Genomic DNA, 19387 nt, shown 5'->3' with positions numbered 1-19387 from the left:
GTTGTAACAGCTTACGCAGCAGGTCTGGGGAAGGGTCTGAGGAATCACAGAGACATGGACTCTGGATTGCAAAGTTGCAGTATCAGAGATTCTAACATCCATTCAGAATGATAGGATCCGTATTTTCTCTATTTCACTTGCGATATTTTTTCATTAAGACTGGAGACGTATCTTGTTAGGGAAGCCGTGCATCTTTATGAAGTAATTGGTGCTCACTGTACAACATGGAAAAATAAGGGATATAAAGGAGTGGGTGGGTGGACGGATGGAATATCCTTTAACCCCTGTTAATATTTGGGCGTATTTCCTTTCCTTATACTCATTTATTGGGTTTGTTTTTAAAACTGAGATATAACGTACATACCATAGTATTTGCGGTTTTAGTGGTTTTTAGTATTTTCACAAGGTTGTATAACCATCACCACTAATTCCAGAGTTTTCAGCACCCCAAAAAGAAACTCCTACCCATTGGCAATCACTTCCCATCCCACCTCCCACCAGCCTCTGGCAACCACCAAACTGCTTTCTGTCTCTGTGTAGTTGCCCGTTCTGGACATTTCAAATAAATGGGATCAAACAACATATGGCTTTCTGTGTCTGGCTTCTTTCACTTAAAATATAATGTTGATCCTTTCAAGGTTCATCCATGTTGTAGCATGAATCAGTGCTTCATCCCTTCCTTTTTATGGTTGAATAATATTCCATTGAATATATATGCCACAGATAAAAAACACATTCAGCAGTTGATGGCATATGACTGTTATGCATAATGCCACTATGAACATTTTTGTGTGTGTGGACATCATTTTCAGTTCTCTTGGGTCTCTACCTAGGAATGGAATTGCTGGGTCATGTGTTAGCTCAGTGTTGTTGAGCGGAACTGCCAGACTGTTTGCCACAGTGACTGCACCCCTTTGCTAACCACCAGCAAAGCGTGAGGGTTCCTGTTTCTCCACATCCTTGATAACACAGGCTTATTGTCCTTTTTTTAAAAAAATTATTATTATAGGTCTCCTACTGGGTGTGAAATATCTCACTGTGGCTTTTTTGTTTGTTTGGCCACGCTTCATAGCTTGTGGGATCTGAGTTCCCTGACCAGGGATCGAACTGGGGTCCTTGACAGTGGAAACGCAGAATCCTAACCACTGGACCACCAGGGAATACCCTTGTTGTGGCTTCAATTTGCATTTCCCCAGTACTAATCATTTTTTTATGTGCTTACTGGCCACTTGTATACCTTCTTTGAAGAAATGACTATTCAAACTCATTGCTTGATTTTAATCAAGGTATTCGCCTGTTTGTTGTTGAATCATAATAGGATCTTTATACATCCTGGATACTAGACTCTTACTAGATACATGATTGGAAAATATTTGCTCCATTCTGTGGATTGTTTTTTCACTTTCTTGATAGTGACCTTTGAAACTCCAAAATTTTTAATTTTGATAAAGTTCAATTACCTACTTTTTTTTTTAGTTGCCTATGCTTTTGATGTCATGTCTAAGAAACCATTGCCTTATCCAAGGTCATGTAGATTTATATATATGTGTTCTTCTAAGGGCTTTATAGCTTTTCCCTTTTCTCTCTTTCTTTCTTTTGCTGGGCCTCGCATCATGTGAGATCTTAGTTCCCCATTCAGGGACGGAACTGGTGTGAGGTTGGGGAGTTTATTTTTTTGCATATGGATATCCAGTTGTCCAAGAATCATTTATTGAAAAGACTATTTAATCTCCTTTGTCTTCTCTTTGTTCCCTTGTTAAAAATCAATTGATTGTAAATATATGGGCTTAATTCTGGACTCTCAATTTTGTTCCATTGATTTCTATGTCTATCTTTATGCCAAGATCACACAGTCTTGGTTACTGTATCTTTGTAGTAAATTTTGAATTTGGAAGTCTGAGTCTTCCAACTTTGTTGTTTTTTTTTTCCCCCAAGATTGTCTTGGGACTTCCCTGGTGGTTCAGTAGTTAGGATTCTGCTCTTCCGCTGCGGGGGACACGGGTTGGATCCTTGGTCAGGGAACTAAGATCCACAATGCCTCAAGAAATCGCCAGAACAAAACAGACGAAAAAAGAGGGCAAAGTGAGACAGAGACACTCAAGCAAATAATTACAATAAAAATTATATTTAAAAAAGATTGTCTTCACTATTATATTTCCATATGAATTTTTAGGATCAGCCTGTCAATTAATGCAAAAAATCCAGCTGGAATTTTTATAGGTATTGCATTGTATTCATAGATAAGTTTGAGGAGTGTTGCCATCTTAACAACCTCCAGCCTTCTCCTTCTTTCTTTTGGATATTTATTGAGTATAAATTTGAGCTTATGCCAAACATATTGTTTTGATTGCTGATTTCTGCTTAATATTCTATCATAAGCATTTCCCTGTGTTATGAAAGATGCAAGCATTATTTCAGTGCTATGCGATATCCCATTGTTTAGCTGTACTGTACAAAATGATAAACTCTTGAATGTTGGGTAATCTATCCAGGAAGGTACTTTGTTCTGGGTCCCTCATGATGCAGGCTTCTCCCTACAGGCACAAGTAGATATTTGGGAGGACTGGTAGCTCACAGAAAAGCAGCAGAATCAGAAAATAGGATCTAACAGGCTGCACAGACACTGATAGAGCATGTTTGTTTTAGGCATGCTTTTTAAACATTTAAAAATTTGTACCATGATACTCATTTTACATTGTAACTCAGTTCACCTGAAACAGAAATTTTACTAAATGATACTTAAATTTTTAAAAAATTAGGAGAAGCTGGTCTGCTGTAGTTACAAATAACCCCCAAACCTTAGTGGCTCAAGAAGTTTCTCGCATGCTGTCTGTCATTTAGCAGGAGAGCCCTGGAATTTAGTCTCTGAAGGCTTCCCCATCCAGATCATTGCTGGTTTCAATGACAGAGGAAAGAGGCTATGGTAGGCAGAAGAACCCCCCCCACCCCCCACCCCGCCAACAATGTTTACATCCTAATCCTTGGAACCTTTGAATATGTTATATCATTTGGCAAAGGGGAATTATAGGTGCAGATGGAATTGAGTTTCCTAAAATCAGTGGATCTTAAAGTAGGGAGCTGCATGTATTCATGCAGTGGGTCTCTAAATGTGGAAGAGGGAGGCAGAAGAGGAGGTCAAAGTGATGCAGTGTGATAAGAACCTAACCTGGTGTTGCTGGTTTTGAAGATGGAGGAAGAGGCCTTGAGACATGGAATGATGGTGGAAAGGGCAAGAAAACACATTTACTCCTAGAGCTTCTGGAAAGGAATGCAGCCCTGCCAACACCTTGATTTTAACCTGTGCGTGCATGCTCCGTTGCTCAGTCATAGAGGAATACTTGAGCGGGGGGCGGGGGTTGCCATTTCCTCCTCCAGGGGATCTTCCCCACCCAGGAGTCAAATCACCATCTCCTGCATTTCCTGCATTGGCAGGCAGATTTTTTTTTTTTAACCCCTGAGCTACCTGGGAAGCCCCATGATTTTAACCTAGTGAACTTCTGAACTTAACACTGTAAGATACTAAGTTTATGCTGTTGTAGGCCACTAAGTTTGTGATCATTTATTGTAGCTTCCATAGAAAATGAATATAAACAGCATGGGGTCATCATGCACCAGCCCTTAAATACTTCTGGCTGGAAGTGACATATGGCATTTCTGTTCCTATTTCGTTGGCCAGAGCAAGCTGTATGGGCATATCTAACTTCACAAGACTGGAGAAATTTGATCCACACATATGCCCAGCCTTAGAAGGGATGGAATATTGGTAAATACAATAATATCTACTACTTGCCATCTGCACCTTATTCTTATATCTTCTATTTCATTCAACAACAGCAAAAGTGCTAGTGACAGTTCTATAAGTTGATTTCAGTGTCAACAAATGGATTGTGGCCCCTAGTTTGAAACACATTGCCCTACCGACCCTACTCTGACCATGCCTGATGAGCTACATGACACACCCTTCACCTAGCTGATTGGCCCAGGCATGGGACACGTGACCAAAACTGACCAATCAAATTCCTCTCCTGGGAATTTGGAATTGGGCCATTCAGCCAGTTAACAGTGGGAAGCAGATCAGAGGCAGAGTAGAAACAGGGTCAGAGTGAGAGCCACATGGAAGCCAAAATGATGGAGGGGCAGAAAAGCCCTGAGTAAGCAGAGAGAGTTGGTCCACAGAGACAAAGGAGCAGCCGCACGGAGAGCAGCGCAGGCAGGAGAACATGCGTCTCCAGGGGGAAAGGTGGAGACAGAGAGCCGCTGCCTGAGGGGTGGATGGCTTCCCCGTCCCTGGCTCCAGCCCCCGTGCGTCCTGCCTGCATATCCTTCCCGTGAGATTTTTTTCTTTACTGTCTCCTTTTCTTGAGTTCTGCGTGGTGGGTTTCTATTCCTTGTCTCCAGGGAGTCTTACTCAGCTAGAACGCTGCTGGCATTTCTTGTACAAGACCCAGCTTTGGCTCTGAGGATCAGGCTTGCCGGGCACTGATGGGACTTGGGGATGAACCAGACCCAGGCATCCCACAGTCCCAAGTTTGCCTTTGGCTTCAGTCTTGCATGTTTGTGTTTGTTCTTCCAAGTGGACAGGCAGAAGCCATCTGTGAGGTGCTGCACAGGTGGGGTCCTGGTGAGCTGGAAGCACCCCTACACGGGCCTTTTTCTCTGACAGTGTTGGGGTCAGGAAGCCAGTGGAGTTGTTTCAGGGATGGTTTGGCTGTGGGACAGAGTGGAAAGGACACAGGCTTTGGAGACAAGCAGCCATCATTCACCTCTTTGAGCCTCGGTTTTCTCATCTCTGAAACGGGATTGTGGAAGGATCCACAGCAGTGTTCTGGGGAAAATACTCAGAGAAATGACCATGACAAGGGTGTACAAGCCTAGAGGGCACGGGCAGCTGCTGCTTTTGTTGCCTGAGGAAGCCATCAGCATCCTGCTCCCAGAGAGTGTGGCCTGGGACTGAGTTAGCAGTGGGACATCCCCCAGTGCTGGGCCGGCCGGGCTTCCTGCCTTCACTCGCCTCCTTGCCCCTTACTCACTCTTTCATTGCGTCCCCCTCCTCCTGTCCTCAATTCCTCTCTTTTCTGTTATTCTTGATGCTGATGAAAACACCTGCTTTAGGAAAGCAGCGGGGTTGAACATAAAATTACCTATCTCCTTGTATACTGTCAGAAGGCAGCCAGGCAGAACTGGGTCTGAATCCTGACTTATTAGCCCTTTGCTTGCTGTGTGCTTCTGGGAAAATTCCTCCATCTCTCTGAACCTTAAGTGTATCATCCATAAAATGAGAATTATAATGCTCACTTCACAGTGCTGTAATGAGAAGTAATTAATTGGGCACTCAACTAATGCTAGTTGCTTCTTCTTTTAAGTGTTAATTCCTTCTTGCTTTCTTCTTACCCGCCTCCCTTCCCTCTTTCTCTATCACTCCTCCTAGCTGCCCCCTGCCCGCCCCCCCCCCCCCCCCCCCCGGCCTCTTGTCACCAGGGTGCCCCTAGTCCCTCTCAGGGGTCACTGGGATGGCTTCTCCTGACTCAGTTCTTTGTGGCCTCAGGCGTTTGTGGCCTCTCCTTTCCCTCTGACCCGGGGCTCCCGAGGGATGGACTGAGGCTTCTGGAAGCAGCAGGGATTTCGGTGGCATGTCACTTCCCTGGTCTCCTCTGCAGGTCCAGCCTTAGTTTGGGAGTTGTTGGTTCGAATCGTGTCATCTGTATTTTTTTTCTCACTTTGGTAGTTATTATGCCCCAGCTGACTGTGGCATCTTCACACTCCAAACAATGATAAATATTTACGAGGAGGAGAAAACCCAGAACTCCTAGGGGAAGTGGGGGAGGGATATGCTAGGCTCCTATTTGCAAGCCAAGCTCAGACCCATCAGTGGCCCCTTGGGCCCCAGAAGTAAGGGGTGGGAGTGATGGGGGGCAGTGCTCTGGAGGCAGCACAGAGCCACAACCTCAGTCTCCTTCTGGGAGGGCTTGCTGACACTTTGGGCCTCACCCCGCCTTGCCCTGGGGGCCTGCTCGGCCTCCTGCCCCTCTTAGTGGCTGCTTTGCGGCTCTGTGTCTGCTCTATCTCTTCCTCTCTTGTTTGTGTGTTTTATGATCTCTCATCCCATCTTTTGCTGTCGAACCTCCAGGGCCAGCATCCCTTTCCTCTCCCTCCTTCCCTCCCTGCCCTCCTCTAACACCCTCTGTCTCTGCCTTTATTCTCTCCTCTCTCAACATTCCTCAGAGCAGTTCTGGGGCTGGATGATGGGGGACAGGCGAGGGACTCCCAGACCAGGCTCAGGGAGAGACCAGGAGGAGCTGCAGGGGACCACCTCTGCCTGACTCCGAGTCCTGTGCTCTGCTGTGCCATCCCAGGCACATCCCCTCCCTTCCTGGCTTCGTGCTTCAGTTGCTTCCTCCCCTAATTCATTCATTCATATTCTCAACTAATATTTACTGGCTGCTGGCTTCCTGCCATTCATGAACACAGGTGTATCGAATACCTACCAGGTGTGCCATTCTAGGGGCTTGGGACGCAACAGAGGACGAGAGACAAAGACCCCTGCCCTCATGGAGCTGATAGACAGGGGTACCTGTAACCCTAGAGTCAGCTGGGCAGTGGGTTAGGGGGCGGTGAGTGCTGTGGGAGAAGGGCAAGTACAGTGAGAGCTCTGGCACTCCTGGGCAGGCGCAGGGTGAAGCTTCATCACATAAGGTGCGGGGCTGGGCCAGCGGATGCAGGCGGATCTCTGCAGGGAGAGTGTCCCAGGGAAAAGGGACTGACTGCTGAGGCAAGGAGTGCCTTGCTGTGTTGGAGGAAAGGCAAGCAGGCTTGTGGCTGGAGGGGACGGGAGGGGAGTGGGAGAGGTGATGCTGAGAGGTAAAGGAGGCGGGCAGACACACAAGGCTGTGCCTCTGCGTGAGCTGGGGTGGTCTGACCTGTCTTCGAAGACTCCCTCCACCTGCTGGGTGAGGAATAGACCAAGGGAGCTGTCAAGGGCGCCCAGTGGAGCTATGAAGGCAGGCGCGGTGTCTCAGAGTGGTGGAGATGGGGAGACCCGATGGTGCTGGGCACTGTTCCGGCTCTCAGCGCTTGTATGGAGCCTGCAAGTCACTCCAGGCCCCTTGTTCTGGTCCTGCTGAGAGATGCCCTGCAGGCACCTTCCCCCAGGGCGGAATATGCTAACCTGACCTTCCCACTCTTTCTCTTCCCAGGGTGTTCAAGAAGGCAAGCCCCAATGGAAAGGTGAGTCTGTGGCAGCCCCACCCCGGCTCCTCTCTGTCCCCAAACTCTCCTTCTTTCTTGGGCATCTTTACTGCCGTGAAAGACTGGCACATCATGTCTGAGGAGGAGACACAGCCCTGTCCTCCCTCAGCTACAGTGACAGGGACGCTCTCAGCAAACTGAGGGGGGCCACTATAACCCCCCTGGACTTTAGGGCGCCCCTGGTCTGGTATGGGGAAACACAGCCTATCCCAGAGAGGCTGCCTTGCCTTGTGAGTGCAATAATTAGAGCCAGTGCCAAGGGCCTCAGGGAAACCTAGTCCTTTGGCATGAGCGGCCCCTGGAGCCTCTACTGAGCCCTATTATCTGGGGCAGCTCCCAGGGCCCACCCCACTCTCTTTCTTAACACAGCCCCAGGCCCTATCCTGATTTCCTCGCAGGTCAGCAAATGGGTATGACTGAAATCATTCCATGTCAGGTCTAGGCTGAGCCTGTGGGGGTTGGAGTAGGGTGTACTGAGATAAAAATAAGGCACAGCCAGATGGGGAAGGCAGACATAGAAAACCTGATCAATATAAAGTGCAAGTGTGTGATAGAGGGGTGCGTGGGGGCTGCAGACCCAGCCTGGGTGGTCAGGGATGGTTTTCCTGAGGAGAGATGCACTCCCAGGCAAGGTAGGGAGGAAAAGAGCATGCGAGGCATGAAGATAAATCACAGGGCATCTGGGTGCCAAGCAGGAGCAGAGGGAGCAGGAGCTGAGGTGGGGGGCTGGCCGAGCTGGGTCCTGGAGCCTTGGAGTTGGGCTCAGAAGATTGGACTCCTGGCCCAGGCTGGCAGATGACATCATTGTGTGTGCTCACATCCCCCTTCTGTGCCCACAGCAGACATCACCAATCACTGGCCACCTTTTCCTATTGAGGTGATATTCCATCTTGGGTTCTTCTCAACCCAGGGCCCCAGGCAGCCCCTACCAATCAATCACAGTTGACATTTGGAATGGAATGTGGTTGTCTTCTTGCTTCTGGACACTGAGGAACCATCAGAGTGTTTTCAGACCAGACTTCCATGGTTAGATTTGCGTTTTAGGGTGACCAGTCTGGCTACGGTGGGGAGAAAGGTCCCAGCTGTGGGAGCTCCAGGCAGTAGATAGTCAAGGAGCTGGTGCATAATCCTGTCAGGTGTGGCTGTGGAGACAGAAATCCCATGGAGGGTCAGTTGTCAGCATGGAGGCCTTGTGGAGGAGCACAGACCATCTGGAATGACGCTCTGGATTCTAGCTCTGGGGTTCTCCCCTGAAGGCTGGCAACCAGCAGGGCACAGGCTCACAGCCTTGGAGAACAAGTCCTTGTTTGAGTGGATCCCTGCAGACTGCGCAGAGGCGGGGAACACTCAGAGCTCAGTGTTCAGAGCCCCCTCACCTCCCGGTGCCACTGGCCCTGCTCGGGGTCCCCCCTCCTCTCAGGGATGCGCCCAGTACTCCCGCTCAGCAAGCACCTTTGCTGCTGCCACTCCACACTCAGTGGTGCTTGATGTGAAGGTCCCTGCAGGCCTCAGTGTCCTCATCTGCAAAATGGGAGCAAGAACTTCTTTGCAGGGTTTTGGGATAAACAGGTGCTTTAAAATTTATACAAGGGCTTGTTATTCCTAGTATTAGGACTGGGGATCAGGTCCACATCCAGTTAGGATTTCGATGATGAGGGTTAGGGTTGGGTCCAGGGAGTTCAGGGGCAGCTTCCAGGGTCTCCTCCAGGGCAGGGGCCCACAGCTGCTAACGCCTTCTGTACCTTTCTTCCTCAGCTCACCGTCTATCTGGGAAAGCGGGACTTTGTGGACCACATCGACCTCGTGGAGCCCGTGGGTGAGTCCCTGGAGGCTGGGGGGCAGGGAGCGGTGGCCTGACCCCTCCCAGAAAAGGGCAGGTTGAAGTGGCCCAGGAATATCCTGCAGGTCTCCAGAGGGGCCTGGTGCCAAGAATAGAATGTGTGTGGCTTTTGGCTCTAGTCAGCAAAGACTAACCAAGCAGCTGCTTTCCTCTTCAGCTGAGGGGCCTGTGAAAGGACGTTGTGGGAAGGACAGAGGTAGGAAGTGGGGCAAGCATCCTGACGATAAGGACGATGAGGATGTTGATGACCGCAGCCGCCACTTAGCATGAGGCTTAACTGTGTACCCAGCACTGGGGGAACTACTATTATTACCATCCTAAGCACAGAGAGGTTAAGTGACTTCCTCCAGGTCCCAGAGCTAGTAGATTGAGGAGCCTGGATTCAAACCTGGGCAGTCTGGCTCCACAGATACTTCGTTCTGCTCCCTTCTGATGGCAAAGGGTGGGGAGATGGAAAGAAAATCTAGGGGCTTGTGAAATGGAGGCTGTCTTCACTGACATGGGGTTCTTACCAGGAGGCTGGGCTGTGGCTGAAGGCACCTTCCAAGGACTTTTTCCACTTCAGGGCTTCTCTCAGCCTCAGCACTCCTGAGGTTTTGGATTGGATCATTTGCTGGCAGGGCCATCCCATGTGTTGAAAGATGCTTGGCAGCATTCCTGGCCTCTACCCATCAGACACTGGGAGGCCCCCCATCCCAGCATGGCAATCAGAAATGTTTTCAGACATTGCCAGATATCCCTTTGGGGGGCAAAATCACCTCCGGTTAGGATTCTAAGAACTGTAGCTTTCCTTAAAGAACCTCAATCTCGTTGTCTCTTCCTACAATTTGTTTGAGGGAGGGAGGCCTAGGATTAACCCTAATTTACAGATGTGGACAGTGAGACCCAGAGAGGTTAAATGATTGAAGAGGGACATGAACAAACCCAGGTGAGACCAAAGAAGGTGACAGGTTGGGAGGCTGGGCCCTGGAAATCGCAGGAGGCTAAGTCCAGATGAAGAAAGTGGGATGTGTTGCCTGGGGGAAAAGTTCACAGGAAATGTGGCCTGGGAGCTGTCCTGGGGCCAAGAGGGCAGGACAGACGTGTGGTTCCAGAGCCCAGGTGGGAGCAGATGGAGCAGAGAGCCAGGTGTCAGCTCGCTAGGAGGAAGGTCTTTGTGACCTTGGGGCGGGAGGCCTGACAAGTCCCTGGGGTCGCTCTGCAGGCTGTGGGCTGCAGTGTCCAGCTCTACTCTGAGTCCTTCCCTTCCTGGCCTGGAGCCAGACAGCCCTACTTTTCCTCCCAGCCTGTCGGGTGCTCTCTGAAGCTCACCAGCCTCTCTGCCATTTCCATCTCCCCCATGAATTTGGAGGCGGGGAGCAAACATCCCCGTGTTCACCTGTGGCCTGCCCCCGCTGTGGCCAAGGCAGTTTCCTATGGGCTGTCTGAGGCCAGGGCTGTTCACACCCATTAGCCTTTAAGAATAGTAGCGGGGTCACGGGGGCTGGGCATCACGGGGTCTGGGGAGCAGGGCAGGAGGGATCTGGCTCCCCTAGTACACGCAGGCACCCTGAGCACCATTCAGCCAGTGTTCCCAGAGCACCTACTTCATGCCAGGCCCTGTGCTAGACCCTCCCGGGGAGTCCTGGGGCGTCATACCAACTTGATCAAATGGCCCACGGTGAGAAAAACTTCTCCCCTACATCACTGAGCACAGAGAGCATCCTTTGTCTTCAGCTGGACTCTGTACTCTCAAGGTCAGGCCTTGGGACATTCTCCATGGTCACATGTGCCAGGTACCGGCTAATACTTTAAACGTATTAATTCATTTAGTCCTCGCAGGAGCCCTAGGAGGTGGGTACTGCAGGTCTGCAAATCCTGAATCCAGAAGCCCGGAGAGCACCAAATTGTTCATGAGTTTGACACAGAATTCATTTAGTGGCAGCCTGGCCTGAACTGATGGGAGGTGACTGATGCCTTACTTAACCTCTTGGTGCAAATAGTTTCCCTGCAGAGATTTTAATGGGCTAGACAAGGGATGCTGCCCCAGAGCTGGCAGAAGGCATTAGAGAAGATACAGAAGAGGGACCACATGGCCTTTCTATAATTCAAAACTTCTGAATTCCACAGTATACCTGATACTGGGGTTTTGAACTCATCTTCTTATTCTGACTAACAGATGAAGAAAGAGAAGTTAAATAACCTGCCTATAGTCGTGAGCTGGGTTTGTCAGGCCAGCCTGGGTCAATGGGTGGAAGGGGCATGGTGGTAACATTCACTGGCTGCTGGCCTTCCCATTTCTCTCAGGATGCTTTTGTTTTGTTTATAATGATTTTATTTGTTTTTGGCTGTGCTGGGTCTTCGTTGCTGTTTGGCCTTTTCTCTAGCTGCAGGGAGCTTGGGCCACTCTGCAGCTGCGATGCTCGGACTTCTCGTGGTGGTGGTGGTGTTCTTGTTGCAGAGCACGGGCTCTGGGGCGCTCGGGCTTTAGTATGTCCAGTGTGAGGGCGCAGTAGTTGCGGCTCCCAGGCTCTGGAGCGTAGGCTCAGTAGCTGTGGCACACAGGCTTAGCAGCACTGCAGCATGTGGGGTCTTCCCGGATTAGGGGTCTAACCCGTGTCTCCTGCCTTGGCAGGCGGATTCTTCGCCACCGGGCCACTGGGGAAGCCGTCGTGATGCTTGTGAACAGACAAATGGTTGGGTTTGAATTTAACATGGTGTTTGGGGCTCAGACTTCCCTGGCGACTCAGACGGCAAAGCATCTGCCTATAGTGCGGGAGACCTGGGTTTGATCCCTGGGTCAGGAAGATCCCCTGGAGAAGGAAATGGCAACGCACTCCAGTATTCTTGCCTGGAAAATCCCACGGATGGAGGAGCCTGGGGGCTACAGTCCTTGGGATCACAAAGAGTCGGACATGACTGAGTGACTTCACTTCACTTTTTGGGGCTCAGAAGTTTGAGGTCATGTCTGCTCATTCCCTGTCCTTCCTCCAGATGGAGTGGTTCTTGTGGATCCGGAGTATCTCAAGGAGAGGAGAGGTGAGCTGTGGCCCCTGCCCCCAGCCTGACCTCCAGTCTGGGGCCTTTCTGACTCTCTGGCAGAACACTGGCAATAAGAGAGGCAACAAGCCCATCCCTGCCCCTCCCCTCTGGTTCTTCCCGTGACGGCTCCAGTCAGCATCAGAGCAGGTGCTCCGGCCCCCTGGGGCAGCCCCACCTGTACCCACTTTGGGAGACCCTTTTCATGTCTGAGCCCTTTTACATCAACCCATGGTGACTGTTGCAAGGCTGGGGGATGCAAATGGAGCAGGAGGTAGGGTCTTATTGTACAGAAGAGAAGACTTATTCCTGAGGCAGTCAAGGGGTTGTCTAAGGTCAGCAGGAAGACGGGAGGTGGGGGTTGGGTGGAACAAGACACTGGGCCTTCCAGACACCACCTACCACTGGTTTCCCCACCCTCTAATCTTCCCCAGCGTGCTTCTTCCAGGCCCCCATTGACCCTGTCAGGCCCTCTGCACACACGCCCTGGACTGCAGTGGGGATAGAGAAGGAACGAACCCATCCAGCAGTCAGCCCTCGCCTCCTCCCCGGGCCAGGCACCTGACACCCTTGTCCCAAAGGGCAGCACTGCCCTCCCCGCAGGAGCTCTGGGACAGATGTGTGCCTCCGAGAGTCTGGCAGGGGAGCCAGTTCCCGGGCTGCAGCTGGCACTCTGGGTGGGGGGCATGTTTGCTACTCTTCCTGGCCCCTCCTCAGCACCGCCTTGCTCCCACAGTCTATGTGACGCTGACCTGCGCCTTCCGCTACGGCCGGGAGGACCTGGATGTCCTGGGCCTGACCTTTCGCAAGGACCTGTTTGTGGCCAACGTGCAGTCTTTCCCGCCGGCTCCCGAGGACAAGAAGCCCCTGACCCGGCTGCAGGAGCGCCTCATCAAGAAGCTGGGCGAGCATGCCTACCCTTTCACCTTTGAGGTCAGGGACTGCCAGCCCCCGGGGCCCCATTCCAGAAGCATCACCTCTAGCAAGCCCTCTGGGCAGGCACACGGGGGCAGCTGGGGCAGCAGCTCCAGGCCACGCAGTTTCCCCAGCGTACCCTGGGGTGAGGGCACTGGCACTTACGCTGCCTGGTAAGTGTCTCTTCTCTGGCCGCTGCCAGAGGTGTCACCCTTACCTCTGTACTGCTACTTGGACCCTCCCAAGTCCAGGTCATCGGTGGGGGAAGGAGGGGTCGAGGGGGATGCTGCAGAGAAAGGAGTCCTTTCTGGCCCCTGGGTCACTGCAAGGCTGTCTCCTCCTTCATACTGGCTGCCCACTAACCCTGCTTCAACCCAACTCCCAAACAAGAACGGTAAGAACTGGACTTCCTGCGCAGCCGCCTTTCCACTCCAGGATTCTGGATTTTCAGACCTCCTGTTTCTCGGACTCTGATTCTGTGATTCAGTGAAATCCCCTGACTGTGCAAGTCAGAGGAGAGAGGATAAGGAGCCATCCTCTCTGTTATAGACATATGATGGCTGCTGTAATGAACCCTTGCAAACCTAGCAGTAATTAAACCTGCCAATTAGAATACAAATGGGTTATTTTACAGTTCTGAAGGTCGGAAGTCAAAAACAGCTCTCGTGGGCTAAAATCAAGTGTCAGCAGGGCTGCATTCTCTCTGGAGCTCTGGGATAGAAACTGCTTCCTTGCCTTTTCCTGCTGCTAGAAACTGCTCACATTCTTTGGCCCCTGGCCCAGCCCTTTTCCATCTTCAAAGCCAGCAATGGCCGGTCCAGTCTTTCTCGAATCCCATCACTGTGATGCTGCTTTCGCTGCTAAACACTGTGATTACGGTGGGCCCACCTGGCTAATCCAGGGTAATCTCCCCATCTCAGGATGCTTCACCAAATTACACTGTAAGACCCTTTTGCCCTTTTAGGTAACATTATCACAGGTTTTGGAGATTAGAATGTGAACATCTTCAGGGGGCCATTATTCTACCTACCACAGTGCACATCATAGAAAGACTTTTTCAGCTCTTGTTCTAGGGGGGCTGTGATGCACTGAAATCCTTGGCTTTATTGCAGGGGCCTCTAGTGTAACATGAGGCATAGCTTAGCATGTTCTGATGGGGTAAACATGGTCTGTCCTGTGAATTGCCTAGTCTGATGGAAGGGACGTGGTCAGTCCTTAGGGGCCCAGGTCTGATGAATGTGTGTGGGGGTGGGAGGCATGGAGAGGTCAGCGGTGAATGTGACAGGTGTCTCTGTCCTCTTAACAGATCCCTCCGAACCTCCCATGCTCTGTGACGTTGCAGCCAGGACCTGAAGATACAGGGAAGGTGGGTCACCCCCGAGGGAGCATCTCTCTGGGTTCAGGACACTGTGTCCCCAGGTCCCCAGCTCTCTCTCTGTCTGGAGGGTGCTGGAATTCTCCCTGTAGAAGCCTCCTGGTGTGTAAGCTAGGCTGATCCCACCTCAGATAAGCAGTCTTTTCAGACAGGGCGGCGCATAGGGCATCACCCTCATCCCCTACACTCAGTTATGTGCCCAGGGCCTCTCCCAAGTCACTCTCGCTGGCCTCGGTGTTGGCTGCAGGATGTTCTCTGGCAAACCGTCCGGCCTCACAAACCCTGTGTGGAGGTGCAGTCATCACTGTCTCACAGGTGGGGAAACTGAGGCTCGGACATAGATGACCCCACGAGTGTTCCAGGCCTCGGAGCTCGGAGCCTGTTTCCTCATCTGTGAAATGGATGTGGTGGGATGTACCTCATCATCTGGTCCAAAGGGTAGGGCAGGGTCTATATGGTTGGGGGTGGGGGTGGTCCTATATAGGGCTGCTGAAAGGCTTGTTGTTATTTCTGGGCAACTGCCTTATTGAGGACAGTGCCCCCCAGACAGCCAGGACTCTGGAGCCCAGCTGGTCAGGGAGCAGCTCTGTGGGAGGGTCAGATGAGGGAGGCAGCTCCGTACAGGCTGAGTGCAGGGCTCCTACTCAGACGAGGGCATCAGGCCTGGGGACCTGATATTCGCATCCAGCGGCCTTGTTAAATGAGAGGGTGGGTAGGCCATGCTCAGCGGAGCCGGCCCTCTCCACTGAGGTCAGCGACCCTCCCCTGCAGGCCTGCGGTGTGGACTACGAAGTGAAAGCCTTCTGTGCGGAGAACCTGGAGGAGAAGATCCACAAGCGGTGAGGAGGGTGCAGCTTCTATCCGTGTGGGTGCGGGCTGCCTGCTGGCAGAGGGAGGGAGACAGGACAGGCACGGTTCAGTTGGAGGAAGACAGAAGTAACAATGCCTGGAAGTGGGAGAGGAGGGGCCTTGCATTCCAGCCTTGGAAACTCCAAGGGCACTGGGGAAGGCTGGCAGGTGGGGAGGGCTTCCTGGGGGAGGTGGCTCCATTACCCTGACTCAGGCCTCAGCACTTTTTCCTTTGCATCACTGTACCCGCTTCCCTTATCGCCCTGCTTCTAATCTCTTCCTCTCCAGACTGCATGTCCTTTAATTTTGTTTTGGAAAAAAATCTGAAATTCAGATTGTTTTAAACAGTGAGCAAGATGTTTCCCGGCCAGCTTGGACCCCCATTTCCCAGTTCTCCTGAGAGGTCATCAGCAGAAGGTTGTGGGGGTGGGGTAAGGGGTGTCAATGGAGGCTTCTGAACAGGGAAGGGAAGTGGAGAAAGTGAACCCACCCAGGGCAGACAGAGGAGGTCTGCCATGTCTCAGAGAGGGAAGCATTTTCCTGGAGAGACACAGCCCTGGGCAGACAGACCAGGCTAGCAGCCAGAAATAGCTGGCCCTGATTTATAGGGTGAGCTGCCCAACCCTGCTCTCATACCTGCCCCTCTCGGGGTCGGGCTTTGCTTTGCCTCCTGGCAAGGCTGGCCAGGGTCCCCAACTCTGCTTCCTACTGCAGGCTTCCAGAGGATGCAGCATCCTCTTAGGGAGTGGGCTGAGTTTGCCACCTGGTGGTCATATGATGCATTGCACCTCTCCAACTCCAGTTGGACAACTTACAGCGTGTAGGGAGATGGGACCTCTGTCCCTTGCTTCTCTGTTCCCCGTTTCTTCTTAAGACTTGCGACCAAGAGAAAGGAAGAGGGGTGTAGGTTGTGCTAAGTAGACTACCTAGAGCAAGGAAGGGGAGGCAACATTGAGAGCCAGCACTCTCAACCTATTACCAATTTGACATTTTAAGTCCACACCAGAATTTACTAATAATGATAGAGCAACTCACACTTACCAGTTTATTAGGCATCAGACACAGTTCAATGTGATGGACATGTACAAACTAATTTAATCCTCACAGCAATCCTAAGAAGTCGGTCCTGCTATCATCACCATTTTACAGATGAGGAGACTGAGGCATAGAGGTTCATTTACTTAAGGTCATATAATTAGTATGGGGAGAATTAGGGCTTTTAAAAAAAATGATTTCTTTTTTATGCAGATCATCTCTAAAGACTTTATTGAATTTGTTACAATATTGCCTGTGTTTTATGTTTTGGTTTTTTGGCCGTGAAACATGTAGGATCTTAGCTCCCCAACTAGGCATCAAACCTACACCTCCTGCGTTGGAAGGCAAAGTCTTAACCACTGCACTGCCAGGGAAGTCCAAGAGCAAGGACTTCAACCTTGGTTATCCAGCTGTAGGAAATGGAGGTGGCTTATTTGAGAAATGGGAATGCTGGGACACCACCTGACTGAGTCCCCATCCCCTCACCAAATCTTCCTGGCCCCGTTTCCTCCCAGAGCCCATCATGTTCATTGAGCCCCACCTCGTCTCTGAGTGTCCATCCTCTCACTGAGTCTTTATTCTCTGTACTGGCCTCCCTCCCCCTAATGGAATCCACACACCCGTCACTGAATTCCATCACCTCTCCATGCCCTCGTATCTTCCTGGGGCCCTTGTCCCCTGTGTATATTTTTATTTAATAGCTATTTGGTAAGTATTTATTATATAGTAGCCAGCACTGTCTTAGATACTGAGAATACAGCAATGAACAATTTAGACAAAAACTTCTGTCCTTAAAGCAGGAGTCCCCAACCTTTGTGGAGCCAGGAACTGGTTTCTGGCTGAACAGGTTTCTGAACAGGAAGACAATTTTTCCATGGACCAAGGTCGGTGGGTGGGTGGGGGATGGTTTGGGGATGATTCAAGTACATTGCATTTACTGTGCACTATTTTCCCATTACTATTACATAAGCTCCTCCTTTGATCATCAGGCATTAGATACCAGAGGTTGGGAACCCCTCCCTTAAAGGGCTCATACCATTAGCGACATAAGGGATGCAGAAAGTGCTCTTTCTTAGCATTCTGCTGGTGGTGGTTTAGTTGCTAAGTCATGTCCGAGTCTTTGTGATGCCATAGACTGTAGCCCGCCAGGCTCCTCTGTCCATGGAATTTTCCAGGCAAGAGTACTGGAATCTTCCAGGCAAGAATACATGGAATCTTCCAGGCAAGAGCCTTCTGCAGGGGATCTTCCTGACCCAGGAATCGAACCCAGGTCTCCTGCATTGCAGGTGGATTCTTTACCAACTAGCCACCCGGGAAGCATCCTGCTGGCTACCAAAACACAGATCCACACACAGTACTGCCATCGGATGGCTTGGCCTCTGATGTGGTGGGAGTTCAGACCAGGAAAAGATCAGAGTGGATGGATCCAGGAAGTTTCCTGGAAGAACAGGTGTTTGGCTGAGCCTTGCAGAAGGAAGCAAATGAGGGCAGAAGCCGGAAGAGAGTGTTATAGGTTGTGACCCAAGGTATGCAAAGCTTCAGAAATAGTGCTAGAGGGACCATCAAGCATGAGAGTGAGGATCTAGAGGATGCTAGGGACTCCCAGGATGGAGGAGGTTGGAGTGGGACCAGCTGGTAACAGGGCGCTATGCCAGCGTCTGCAGTTTGGACTGGAGTCCAAGGAGATGAGAACCATGGCGATCTCCTGAGCAAGAGAAAGATGTGAGGGTCACAAGGGAAGGGGATGGAGGCGGGGGACTCTGGTCATCATTTGCTCTGCCCACGTCCACTAGGAATTCTGTGCGCCTGGTCATCCGGAAGGTTCAGTATGCCCCAGAGAGGCCTGGCCCCCAGCCCACGGCGGAGACCACCAGGCAGTTCCTCATGTCGGACAAGCCCTTGCATCTGGAGGCCTCCCTGGACAAGGAGGTAGGAGGTTGGGGCTTGGCATGGGTGGGGCTGCCCTCCCAGGACTGGAGCCTTAGATCCCAGCTCTCTCACACCCTCTGGGATTCCCCAGGTGGGAGCTTCTGGCTCTAGCCTGAGGACCACAGCACTCAGGGAAGCTGAGACCTCCTTGGGAGATTTGGGGAAGCCTCTGGGGACTGAAGGGGTGACAGAGGAGGGGCATGAGCCTGAAGGATGCAGTTGACTTCAGAAGTCAGTGTGCCTTCTCAAGAGTCCTGGGTCCTGGCCGTCTTCCTGCATCCCCATCCCCCTTTGAAGTGTGAGCACCCCCTCTCCCTCTTGGGGGCACAGTGAAGGCAAGTGCTTGGGCAAGATACAAATCGAGGCTTCAGTGAGGTTTCAGAACCAGGGGCTTGATGTATCACTTACTCCATCCCCTCCAATGGACAGCGGAGGAAACCGAGGCTTAGATAGCCTGTCCAAGGGCTTACCACTCTCATCTTTATTATTGTTAGTATTACTGTTATCATTACTTTTGGTGACCAACCCAGGACTGGAACCCAGGATTGTAGTGTGCTTAGTCACTCAGTCATGTCCAACTCTTTGCGACCCTGTGGACTGTAGCCCACCAGGCTCCTCTGTCCATGGGGATTCTCCAGGCAAGAATACTGGAGTGGGCTTCCATGCCCTCCTCCAGGGGATCTTCCCAACCCAGGTCTCCCTCATTGCAGATGGATTCTTTACCATCTGAGCCACCAGGGAAGCCCAGAGCCTAGAATTATTACCTTCTAATTTAATTATCTTTCAAGGTCCACAGAGGAACTTAAGTCTAACATGCCTGGTGGCTTAGCATCAGTGGGAAGTGACTGATGAGCTTGGGGCCAATGTCAGAGTGGCCAAGGCCTGGGGAACCCCAGGAAATATGTGTGGGGCCTCATCTCCCTCCCCTTCATCTAAAGCTTTGGAATCTTTCCCCTCTCCCTGGCTACTTCTTCCACCTCCCAGATCTACTACCATGGAGAACCCATCAGCGTCAACGTCCATGTCACCAACAACACCAACAAGACAGTGAAGAAGATCAAGATCTCGGGTACCCAGGCAGAGGGCCAGTCCAGGGGATGGGCAAGGGGACTCCTTCCAGAGGTTGAGGGCAGCCAAAGGCTCTCTCTTTGCTAACAGCCCTGTAAATAACCACTAGCCTG

General features: G+C 51.3%; 1 protein-coding gene across 2 annotated transcripts in view; it reads left to right on the top strand.

Annotated features, from left to right (window-relative positions):
- The window catches only part of ARRB1 (arrestin beta 1), a 74775-nt gene that overhangs the window by 43199 nt on the left and 12189 nt on the right, over window positions 1-19387 (top strand). For both annotated transcript variants that reach the window (XM_052652087.1, XM_052652086.1), the window contains exons 2-9: window positions 7194-7224; window positions 9001-9061; window positions 12059-12103; window positions 12840-13036; window positions 14325-14384; window positions 15165-15232; window positions 18071-18206; window positions 19191-19275. In XM_052652087.1, coding sequence (XP_052508047.1) covers window positions 7194-7224; window positions 9001-9061; window positions 12059-12103; window positions 12840-13036; window positions 14325-14384; window positions 15165-15232; window positions 18071-18206; window positions 19191-19275 — 683 coding nt within the window. The remainder of the gene's footprint in view (window positions 1-7193; window positions 7225-9000; window positions 9062-12058; window positions 12104-12839; window positions 13037-14324; window positions 14385-15164; window positions 15233-18070; window positions 18207-19190; window positions 19276-19387) is intronic.

Source organism: Budorcas taxicolor, chromosome 15, assembly GCF_023091745.1.
Source record: "Budorcas taxicolor isolate Tak-1 chromosome 15, Takin1.1, whole genome shotgun sequence".
NCBI lineage: Eukaryota > Metazoa > Chordata > Mammalia > Artiodactyla > Bovidae > Budorcas > Budorcas taxicolor.
This window is presented reverse-complemented; position numbering and strand designations above follow the sequence as displayed.